Source organism: Cyphomyrmex costatus, unplaced genomic scaffold, assembly GCF_001594065.2.
Source record: "Cyphomyrmex costatus isolate MS0001 unplaced genomic scaffold, Ccosl1.0 scaffold148, whole genome shotgun sequence".
NCBI classification, from domain to species: domain Eukaryota; kingdom Metazoa; phylum Arthropoda; class Insecta; order Hymenoptera; family Formicidae; genus Cyphomyrmex; species Cyphomyrmex costatus.
The window spans coordinates 72,706-85,666 of NW_017275477.1; the positions used below are offsets into that span (position 1 = coordinate 72,706).

General features: G+C 33.1%; 1 protein-coding gene across 1 annotated transcript; it reads left to right on the forward strand.

The window, feature by feature from the left end:
* Positions 1–226: 226 nt before the first annotated feature.
* Positions 227–12,470, forward strand: tll (nuclear receptor subfamily 2 group E member tailless). Its single transcript, XM_018551872.1, has 4 exons — positions 227–293; positions 9,677–9,913; positions 11,114–11,337; positions 11,805–12,470. The coding sequence occupies exons 1-4, from the start codon at positions 227–229 to the stop codon at positions 12,468–12,470; spliced, it is 1,194 nt and encodes a 397-aa protein (XP_018407374.1).
* The last annotated feature ends 491 nt before the right edge of the window (positions 12,471–12,961 follow it).

The window sequence follows — 12,961 nt, forward strand, 5'->3', positions numbered from 1 at the left end:
AAGCTGTTCACTATCGGTGCTTGGCATCAGAAAGTCTCGACTAAGGTGACTCTCACAGTCACATTTCATCCCGAGTTAGTCCACAGCCAGAAAGTGATGTCGTAAAACACGGAAGATTAGCCGCCCGAAAAGTCCGGCTTTGAGAAAAAATCTTATTGTGTACACGGTGCGATTGGTTTTGTCTCGAGCCTCTTCGATGACTATTGTGTAGTGACGATCACGAAGGATGCAGAATCAGGAGTCACAGATGCCACATATGCCAATTCCACCATCAAAGATGCCGGCCTCTTCAAGTAAATAATCTTTGAATATTTATGATAAAGCTCAATAAGTATTAAACAACTAATATAATGAAATAAGGGCAATGAGCTAATTTTCGTTAAAATCTTTAAATCAATCTAATATATTGCGAAGAATATCACGTAATTATGACGTTTCGTCCCAACTTCCACTACTGGACTCATCAGTAAGGCATTGTAGTGGAAGCCTACCTTAGACGCCTTGTTTTAGTTTTTAAATCGAGATTCTATATATACAGATATACGCGTATCAAAGCACTTGCGAGAATCTTAGCGAATATCAAATAATCTTTGATTTTGAATATTTATTTAATATTATTGAAAACTTAAACATATTTTTAGATATTTCATTCTAAAAACTTTAACATGCTTTTCCTATGTGGACATATTTACTGCACGTGCTAAATTTTCATTCAGACTATTTAATAATTTTTTTTCTCGTTATTCTTTTTTATTATTGATAAAGTCTCAACTATTCTATGATTATGTTGCTCTGAAAATTTATCTCACATTTTACATTACACACATATAAATAAATCACATTTAATGAAATTTATTTAATAACAATAATATCAGATTTACCTGAATAAAGTTTTTAATAGAATTTATATATACATATATAATAGTTTCTCCAAAATTATTTTTATAAAGATTCACATACGTTTTACAAATACTTGTATATCTTCAGTATAAACAATTGTTAAAACAAAAAATATAATGAATTATTTTACCGTCTTGCTTTAATATATAAATATATTAATAACTTCATAAAAAGAGGTAAGGATAAATTGGAATACACACACAACCAAAATGTGGTATATAAAATTTTCTGTGACAACTGTGATGCAAGTTATGTTGGCCAAACTAAGAGACAATTAAAAACAAGAATACATGAACATTCTTCGGATATTAATAAAACTTCTAAATCTCCATCTGTAATATCTAATCATAGAATAGAAACAAATTATGATTTTAATTGGAGCAATGTAAAAATTTTAGATATGGAACCGTCTTATAATAAAAGATTGATATCCGAAATGGTTCATATAAAGAAACAAACACATGGCATAAATAAACAAAATGATACCGAGTCATTGCCTGATTGTTATACTAATATGATACATTCTCTTTCCACCTCTTAATTTTTCCTTTTTCTGTCCTTTCCTGAGGTTTCTGCCTACTCATTTCTTATTTTGATTTCAAAGAGAACAGTCGAATTTTTACAGCTGTAATTTTAGACTATATTTATTTAATAATGGATTTAAACATACTGGAATTTTATAGAGCGTACATTTTTTATTACATCTCTGTTAAGGTAACAATTTATATTTTATACAATATACATATTCATAATTTTTAAATTTTAAATTATATACTTTTTGTTATTATAGATTTATGTAACTTTGCGAAATAACACAGAAAGGAAGATTCATATTCAATTTATACACATTTAATTTTATACTTTTGACTCTTTAATTTTTATACACAATTTTACTCGTTAATTTTTATTATATTTAAGTACACATATTTAATTTTATTATTATTATTCGTTCATTTAATTTTATTATACTTGAGTTTAAGATATAACATTGAAAATGACCCGATCGGTGTCGAAACGTCTGCGAATTTTACCTACTAATTTTACTCTATTCGATTTTAATGTATTATGATTTGAATTCATTATATTTATAATTTTTAAGAAAACTATTTGGCTCTTTTCTCTTATTTTCAACTTATTTGTTTAAATTTTATATTTTTGGTGAAAGAACTTTACCGATGAGATAAATTTTTCTAAAAATTGCAATAGCAGCTAGAAAATTGCTTTTATTCAGCAAAATATGTTCGCAAAATTTTAGTAGACTGACAACAGATGTGATCAGAAATATCAGTAGACTGGCATCAACTGCGATCACATTCTGTTTTCGTTCTGTCAGCAAAAGCTTTCACATAATTAGATTAGCGACAGTAATCAAACTGTACCTGCGCGCGGAAACCGAACTGCAAATTCTGCTCGGTCTGTACCATCAATCTGCTAGCAATCAACAGGCTTTGTCATATTTCTGGCGACAATTTGCCAATAGAGTATCAGATATTATAGACTGTGTAAATCTTTCTGTTCTTTCTGTCATTAGAAATAAGTAGTATGCTCTGTCAAAATCTATTTCTGTAGATTTAATTATCTAAGTATATCTGACAAGATTAATTTAACAATTAAATGTATACAGGATGTTCCGAATTTAATTGGCGAACTTCGGTAGGGAATCGATAAACTAAAAAAAAAGAGGAATTCTTTAAAGATATGCTCGCGCGCGCGTTTTTGTTTTATTTTGGAGAAAATCGCAAAAAATGATTAATTGTAATTTTAATTTTTTAACTAATTTATTATTTATTCATTTACACTTATTTATTTACGTTGTCACTTTCTTAATGATATTTCTCTTTTAGAGACAGTGTGAGAGTATATGTGCATCGATTTTCAGATGAAAAATTGTGCCAGATCGGAGAGTCATTATATTGATCAGATCAATATTTGGCTACAGCATCTAAGCTGTCCATACAAAATGAAATGTGTATATATTATTGCCAAGAGGCCAACATTTTGAACATTATCTGTATCGATCAGTATTAAGCAAGTGACAATGTGAATAAATAAGTATGAATAAATTTGTAATAAATAACAAAACTAAAAACTATGCTTTTGCGATTTTAAAGGACTTCTTTTTCTTAGTTTATTGATCACGTTTCCGAAGTTTGGCCATTTAAATTCGAGACATTTTGTATTCATGATTTTGTATACTTTTTCTAAAAACATAGAAAATTTATTTTTATATTATATGTATTAGTTTTTCTTTTGCTCTTTACAATTTAATTATTTTTAATTAGATTTCGCTCATTTTTTGCAATGCAAAGTATAAAGAAACGACGGTCTAAATCGAGCGGTAAAAAAATTCTTTTGTATAATTTAATGTTTGTAACAAATTTGTAACACTTATGGTCAACAGTATTAGACGAATATATAAAGATGTTGTTTTCGCATATTTTATTATGGTACATAATTCACATAAAAATAGGAAAATCAATTCTTCGAAACAATTATACCACACTGTCTCTTTGACCGTAAGATTATTCATCTCTGTGACTTATCTGTCGATAACATCTTTCAAGAATCTCTGAAGAAGGACCTGCGAGTTCCAAAACGTTCAATTTTATTATATTATGTTCCTTTATATTCTTATATTCTTTACCTTTATGTCATACTAACCTTTATGTATACTATTAAATTATTTTATACAAAAGAACTTTATTACCGCTCGATTCAGACCGTCTTCTTTATACTTTTAATTATTCTTTATACTTTTAATTATTCTTCTTTTATTTTCCTTTTCTAGCATCTATTAGTGACGACAGTGACTTTATACGATTTTACCTGAATTTCAAATTAGATACCTACAGTGAACTTGAGTTTGGCACGTTTATTGCCTTCAATGCATAAAAAAGCTCTATAATGTCTATTATAACAGTATGGTCGATTCTTATATTTAAAATCGCTTTAAGTACAATTTTAAGATGTCATAAACCAATCGCAGAGTTATATTAGCAATTTGAAATATTTAAGATAGCCTTAACCCTTTATGGTCACACTTAAAAAAAAAATACATAATGGTTACTCTGGGTTAAAATGACCTGAACCATTTTTTAAATGTTACTGAAATCAATAGTATTATAGTTTCATTGACTTCAAAAATTACGGTGTATAATTTCATCTTTTAAGAAAATGGAACGATGGCGTTGTAACAAAAAAATTAATTTTAACACTAAAAAAACGTCTTAACGTGTGAAACTTCGGAAAATTAATTTTTTATTTAAAAAATTATAACTTATTAAATTTATATTTTCAAATTTTTATTTTAGTCTAATATTTTTGAGATAATTTATATTACGCTTAGGTCATTTTGATCCACAGTGATCATGAAGGGTTAAAATAAGAACTGACTATGAATATCGGTCTATAATTTATAATATATTACAAAATTATTTATATTACGGCCTTTATTTTACAAAAACAAGGTTGCAATAGATGGACGTATATCGTACAATAATAAATTTACAGTGCATGCATTTCTGTGACTTGTCTGTCGCGATCAATCGAAGTTATCGATTGTGGCGTGCTTATTACAATTGCCGATTCTCATGGTTTCTGCCATGGCATGCTAATTTCATCTCGTGTGAAATAACAAACATGTGGCCTTTAAATGCACGGTAACGAATTACCGTGCATTTAAAACGATTCATCCCTAAGCGTAGGTCATCCATGAGAAAATAACGACAGATGGTTCAAAACGATGAACGAATCACCGTGGTGGTTGGCTAGCAGGTTGACGCGGGTGGTTGAACACAGCGTCATTTGGTTTCCAATCAGTGTGATACATCGGGTTAATTAAAATGTAGTTATACAACCTATTTGAAAAGTTATGTGTATGACTTTATTCATGTATGTTTCTACAATTTGCGATGATTTTCTTACTTCATATAATATGATAATTGTAAATAGAAAAAAATATGCCGCATTTAAATTTAGCACCTTCTTTTATAAATTGTTTTATACGCAAATAATAATATGTTGGTTTGTAATTGTTGGTTTAAGACATATGTAATGATAACGATGACAAATTGATAAATAAAATGATAAAATTAATTGGATTCTTAAAATTATGAAAAATTCGGTTTTTTCTTTTAAAATTTTTGGAATAAGTCTACCTTTGCAAATGTAAAAAGGGTGTTTTTTTCGCGTCTGTGAGACAAGCAGATGACGGATAGACATTGCTCTAGATCGATTATATATGAATATACACTGATAGCAAGCGGGTGGCTCTAAAAGTCTAAACACATGTCACTACATTCCCATGCTGGTTTACTGCGTACCACCTGATGGCGCGTGAAATGATAGAACGATGGGAAACAAGTCATTTAACATTACAAGGAATTATACATAATTATATCTATATATATATATTTTTCTATCATTTGTGATGATTTTTCTTTAATATAATTAAATTGTGGTAAACAAATATAGAAGGTGTTCGCTCTGTAAATCAACATTATATAGAGTATTAATGAGGTTGAATAGGTGAAAAAAATTCATATAAACTTATTCTTGAAAATGCTAAAATTATAAATGTTTAAAGATTTATTAGCAGAATGCATTTACTATTGTGATTAATGTACAATAAAAATATTAAAAAAAGTTCAATAGTTATTAGTTTGATAAATAAAAGCCTGCATTTTTTCAGAATTAAGCATTTTTTGAAACATTTATTATAATTATTGTAATAACTGGTATTATTAGAATTATTATGGATAAAAGTAAATATTGAAAATTTTTTTTTTGAAAAAATTCAGGTTTCCATTTGTCGAACTAAACATTTCTACTGTACCGGAAATAATAATAAATGCGTTCTATTCTAAATCTTTGAAAGTTTACAATCTTTTAATTGTTGGACATTTTATAAAATTTTTTCCATACTTTATATTGTAATATATTTCACTTAATGCAGTCCCTTTTTATCTCTTAATTATCTGTTAATATACAATAAATAAATAATTTAATATGTTATTACAATATACGGCTTACAAGCCGTATGAATATATAATAATAAATTAATGATAGACAAGATTTTTTGTATCTCTCTTTCAAAATTAAAAAAATTTTTTTTAAACATAATAATATTTTAATCATCATTCTGTGAATAAAATATGATTAAGATGTTAAGAAGTTTAATAGATGTGTAATTATAAAACATAAATGACTTTCGAGGGAGATTTTATTCCTGCCGATACATGCAAATGTGTTATAAAGCAAAATTTACAGAAGACCAATATAAAAAAAGTTTGACAGAAGGACGGTTATTATTTGCCGAGGAAATTCGTTCGAACAGTGAGGCGACGCGACAATGCGTCGTCGCCGAGCATGAAACGAGTCACGTGCGTTTTACGGACTGGAGACTCGGTCTATCAGTCCCCTTGCAATTAGATGAAGTTCGTAATTTTGTACAACGAAAGTTTGGCTGGAGGACATATTTTACGCCGCGTCTCTCCCCCTTCCTTCTCCCTCTCTCACGTTTCTCTTATTTTCGTATACACCCTTTGCATGCGAATGTGCACCGGTGGGGATGCGCGCAGCAAACTTTTCCCTTAATTTCGTGATCACGATACACAGTAGCAACTTTCGGGTTTTTAGGGAGAGAAAGAGAAAACGCCAGCCGAAATAAAGACTGCCACTAGCCACGGTGAATTACATATCCGGCCGTATATTCGCAGAACCTGGTTCCATTCCCCTTTGCCACTCCGAATTTCGGATGTTCCACGTATCCACGTGTCAATTTCCATTGAAGTTTACAATTCTGACGTAACGTAACATTCGGGACCGTTTTCGTCGGTGCGGCTATATACGGCTCAAATGAAATAATTGATATGGGGGAACAACGTGCTCGCGCTTTAGAGCGGTACTTATAACCGTCTTCGTGTTCGTATACGCCAAACGTACGATTTTACATTCCCCTCTTTTCGCTAGCCACACCTCCGGGCTAATGACAGTATTTTTCGCATATATGCGCGATTGAAAACGCGCGCTTGCGCGCATTCACTCGCCTCATCAAATATTCACGCGATTTTTACAGCAACCCCGTAAAGGGGCTCTCTCTTCTCCCCTAAGTTTCTTCTCTTTCTCTTCTACTCTTCCCTCTTGCCTACTTCGGCGAAGAGGACACGGAGGAAGAGTCCGTTCGCGATTGTTACTATAAATATCGCATGAATATTTGACGCGGCGCAGAAGGAAGATGATCGGCACCCAGCGGGCGGAATACGCGGCTCGATTCCTCGACGATGAAAAATTCAATCGCGAGTGACTCGAGAGAGCCGACTGCAAATTTCATGCGACCACGTGACGGCGAGTGCAGAAACGCGTTGCGTGATTCCGACGCGCGCCCGCGATCGTGGACACGCGCGCACACGTGTGTGGACGCCGCGCGAGTCCTGGACTTTCCCTCCTGGGAAGGGAGAGAAAAGGTGGACATTCCTCGTCCGCGGCGAGGGGGCCCAGCCCTGTCATTCCGGCCGCAACCCGTCTGCTTTCCGCTTGAACATATGCACCGCATTTTGCGCATTACTGTAACTCCTCGTTAATGATTTACCTCCAGGAACACTGAGGTCTTTTCTCTCGATCACATACGCTGCCAAGAAGGGGGAGCGCCTTTTAACCGTGAATATTATAAAGAAAAAGAGCGGCTCGCGTGCGCGTGAGACTGGGAAACTTCTCGATATATCGCTATTATTGACAATCGAAGTATGCAAGAAATGGTAGACTTATATGTAATAAACTGAACTCGAGGCGCTTTTGATAGTTGAATACAAAGTTCTATGTATCACATTAGACTGCTAACACCTAGTAAATTCATAATATGTGATGAAAATAGCTATATTAACTATGCGAAGATTTACGGTGTACAGTAAAAATATGTGCCATGATTTTAGACAAATTAAAAAAATGTCTACAATATGTCTACAATACTTGTTGTGTATGTTGAAATATTATTTTACACTTTATATCATTTTCTTACTTCAAAACTGATACAACTATAATAAAAAAATGTAATTTTCTAGTTATTATTATGACTGGGTTTGATAAAGATTACCTTATGAATCATCAAAAGTAACTAACTTTATTTCAGAATCCATTCGCCAAACAACACTTGTGTCGTTCTTAAAGTTTTCAAACTGAAGCACAATCTGTATTAATATAAGCAGGGCATTTTTTATCTGCATCCGACCATCATTTTGGGTTAATTAATCTATCGTCCGATAAAGAACTTACGAAATAATTCTTTAATATGAATAATATAATATAATTATTAAACTAATTGTATAGACTTTTGTACTATTTTCATTAATACTTTATAGATCGCGTTCAGAAACTCCATCTGCAGGATGCATTTAGGTATCATTTGAAAACACTATTCAACCAAAATGACAAATACCATATGGACGCATCCAGACGTCCATTCTCCGTGCAAATAAAGTCTAAAGTTATGTATTCTTCTGAATCATCCAGACTTTTAAATCTAGAAGAACACATCAATAGTAGCGAGCGTTTACTCAAATGTTGAGTCCATTGATAGGTACACACAAAAATTTAAGCAGTAAGCGAATTAGCCAATCACAGTAAAGACAATTACGTGAACATAATTATGAGCGATCATAATTGAACGTATGAATTGAATAATCGAAATCAGATATATTTTTCTTGTATGCAACAGTGATCGGTCAATTCTTATAACAACAATTATGCCTATGTAATTGCAAAATGGGTTTATTAAAATGTTGATTTGCTTATCGCTCATATCTTACTATTTAAGTTTTTTGTGTGCCAAGCGTTCGCCAGTTAGAATGCACCAATCAACAGGTTGCTGCACGGTAGTTACCGCGCGCGCGCATTCGACACCGGCGTTTTAAGATATCAAACGAGCTCTGGGCGCGTTGTTTTTGCACTGGTCGCCATCGCGATTATAATAACTAAGGCAGAGAGATAAAGAAACCGACGAGAGAGATCGGAGGCCCGATAGCAAAGTGTCATGTTTCTGGCTGCTCACTTAGGACCACTGAATGCAGCAGCCACATCCGGTCCTATTCAGGCCCATTCACAATCTCGTCGGTCTCAATGGCGTAGGCGGAGCCCACGACAAGGAGTTGCTACCCTCATTACAAACGCGCGCACCTCCAACTACCCCTCCCGTTATCCGCGCCACCAAGGGCCAAGGGTTTACGTGTGCGTGTGGCTGCACACACATTGAACCATGTTCTCTCCTGCGTGAACCATTGGCGACAAATCGATCCATTCACGTCCAAAACGTCATTCAGCGGGCTCGTGTTGTCGTTCGTAAACGGGTTTCGACCAAAATACCGGCATTTTCAGCGAGATTAACGCGCCTTTTTCACCGATTGTCAACGACAATGGCGTGCTTACTCGCCGGCCGGCAACGACTCCTTCGTTGAACGCGATGAAGTTGACGCGAAGCCTGTATCGGATTGATTGACGAGGGAATGATGAAGTATCTCTTCACGTCAGGCGCGTTCCTTCGACAGGCTACCGAAGTCGTTGCCTTGCGAAAACGTCGCGTCAATCGAGAGGATCAAATTACTTTAATATTTCTTTAAAGGAACAGCTACCTGTTGAAATATGCAGTAATGTAGATAAACAAGCTGCTTGCACCCACTTCGTACATTTTTCAGATTTTTCTGATCGTTTACAAGAAAAGTCAAAAAAATTATTTCACTAATTTTGGAAAAATGTTTGTATGAAATGTTTTTCTTTTTCATTTCAGGTCGCATTCTTTATGATATACCTTGTAAAGTGTGTCGGGATCATTCTTCGGGAAAGCATTATGGTATATTTGCTTGCGACGGATGTGCTGGCTTTTTCAAGCGATCAATTAGACGGAATCGTCAATATGTGTGCAAGGCAAAATCTGAAGGGGGTTGTATGGTGGACAAGACACACCGGAATCAATGTCGTGCCTGCCGATTGGCAAAATGTATTCAGGCCGGCATGAACAAAGACGGTAATTGAGGCGTTCGAGCTATTCGCACTTTCATTCTCGCCATTTAAAAAAATATTTTATCTATTATAATTTTAATCTGTATTACCACCCCTACTTTTCTTTGTTTGCTAATGTATTACACGTCATCACTAACAAGAGAAGTTAGGCAAATCAAAAATTCAAAAAAAGAAATTTTGTATGCAAATAGAGTATAGTAGTAGTTCATCTGTAACACTCTAAGGGGGTGACACACCTCTTTAAAAAAATCGGTTTTTCTTCTTTCAAAACTATAAAAGATAACAAAAATTTTCCAGAATGAAAATTGAATGGCCTTAAAACCAAATTTGTTATTACAATTATTCTAAACAGTCTAAAATAATTGTCACTGCTATAATAAATGTTAAAGCCAAAATGTATTATAATAAGAATTAGTCACAATAATTAAATTAGGTAATGTACTAATAAATGCGCTGTATAATCAAAGTAGAACAACGGATATCTTAACTAAGAAGCAATCTTAAATATAAGTCGGAATTTTTGGGTATGTTAAGTTAGCACCTCAACTATAGTACTCAGAAGTTCTGATTAGAGTTCCCACTTCCTTTTGACGAGACGAAGAGTTCCCTATAGTTAATAACAAGAGCTCAATAAACATTCTTTTTACATTTTTAAAAAATTGGGTGCTAACTTTTTATCGAATTTCGAGGTGGAATATTTCTGAGCGGCTTAATAGCTTCAATTTGCGATTGCTTAGAGTTCCTGGTATGTAAAAAAAATTTTCGAATATTAAAAAAAAAATTAAAATTATCATAAATATTTAAAAAATTAAAAATTTTAGAAAAATTAATTTTTAGATACAATAGTTCTGATGATAATTTCTGCTTCTTTTTGACGATACGAAGAGTTCTCTATGATTTTTAATGACATATGCGCTTAATAATCATTTTTAAATAATTTTTTAAAAATGGGATGCTAACTTTTTAACAAAATTCAAGGTCGTATAGTTCTGATCAGCTTAACAGAAGTATTTTGTGAATACCTAGAGTTCTTGATACATAAAAAACATTTTTGAAGAATATTAAAGTTTAAAAAAAAATAGAATATTTTAGAATTATAATAAAAACTTTTTTTGTAAATCAATAATTTTTATTACAAATAAATAATTAGAAAAAGTTTTTTTAATCTTCCTTGTAAACAAAAAATGATATCGCTTTTTTATAGCTGTGCAACACGAACGAGGTCCACGGAACTCGACACTTCGTAGGCAAATGGCTCTATACTTTAAGGAACCTGAAATTATGAATAGTATGGTAGCACCGCCGCCAACGGCTTTAGATCTTGTTTTGCCTAAAGCGCCGTCGGAATCACGCATCTCCGTGCCTGGGCCAACGCCCCATCCTTCCCTTGCTCATCCGGCATATTGCAACGCATTGACAGTGTCAAAAGTATGTCTGTATTTAATATTCCTATATTAATATCTATAGTATTAATTTTGTTTTGTTTCTCTAAATGTTCTTTTAAAGAATTTATTTATCGCACACCCAAAGAAAAGTAACAAATAAAAAATATAAAATTACTTAACAGAAAAAAAAAGAAATTTTTTAATTGATTAAAATTGATAATATATTAAATATAAATGAGTTAGAACTAATCACAAATTACTTATTTCAAGTTCTTTAGAAATAATATATATATTATCCAGAATATATTTAGAACAAAATTTTCACGAAATTTGAAAAATTTTAACTTGTTTTATTTTTCTTATGAGAAATCTTCTAGATGTTTTTTTATAAAATGTATTTTTTTATAGGATTTAAACACTTTTGCAAGTTAAACGTTTCTGTAGACTCGAGGAAAGTTAAAAAATGTATTTTTAACAGCAACAATACATTGAGGGCATTATCTATTTTAGATGCCATCGAATATTCCGAATCTGCAGTTGCCGTTTATACCCTCAATCAATCCTGAGTCTATATGCGAGCAGGCCGCGAGATTACTCTTCCTGAACGTACACTGGGCGCGAGATTTGGTGTCGGGAACGAATCTCGTCATGGAGGATCAGCTGACGTTGCTTGAGTCTTCCTGGCGCGAGCTCTTTCTATTAGCCGCTGCGCAAATGATACCAACCCTAGACCCGACACCTTTACTACCGTTGAATCTTCAAAGTATCGGGCTTGCGATCGAAGTGAACCGTTTCCGGGAGACTCTGGCTGGCTTTCACGCAATGAACCTAGATCAACACGAATTCGCCTGTATCAGGGCGATAGTGCTCTTTAAAGCCGGTTTGGATAATGAGCCGGTGTCCAGCAGTAGAAGTACTAGCAGTAACTCACCTAGTCCCGGAAGTCGGCTCAGAGATGCGATTTGCGTCGCCCGGCTGATGGACAGCGCCCAATTAGCTTTAGGACAACGGCTTAGCGCCGCATCTTACGGAAGCCTTAGACTCAATAAGCTACTATTGCTACTGCCTACTCTGCGCTCCGTATCTGCACATGCAATCGAGGAACTATTCTTCAGAACAACTATCGGCGTGATTCCGATCGAAAGAATTATCTGCGACGTGTACAAGGCGGCCTAACGTAACGTATCCGTCCCGACAAAGCAATACGAAAATTGAAGCAAGCACTTATTTATTATATTTTTATTCTGGCTCATTAAGATTTTTTAAATCTTCAGTATCAACGTATTTTGTTTACATGACAAAAAGAAAACCGTTTAAATATAATTAGAATTTATTTTTGTTTTATTTTTTTATTGCTCTGAAAGAGAAAATGTATTATACAAGAATTTATTTTAATTTTATTAATATGTATATTGTATATATTATTATACTAAATTGCATTTGTAACAAATGCAAAAATTCTACAATACCGTTGAAAAATTTTGATGTGCTCAGTTTTTATTTATTATGAATTCGATTGGCTACAGTATGTAAGTAGTACATATTGATGCACATTAAAAGCATTTGTACCAATATTAATGTAAAAGCGTATATATTATACAAATGATTTAAATTTGTTCCATATACAGCTGAAATTATCACACTCGTTTGGTTAAATATATTTTAAA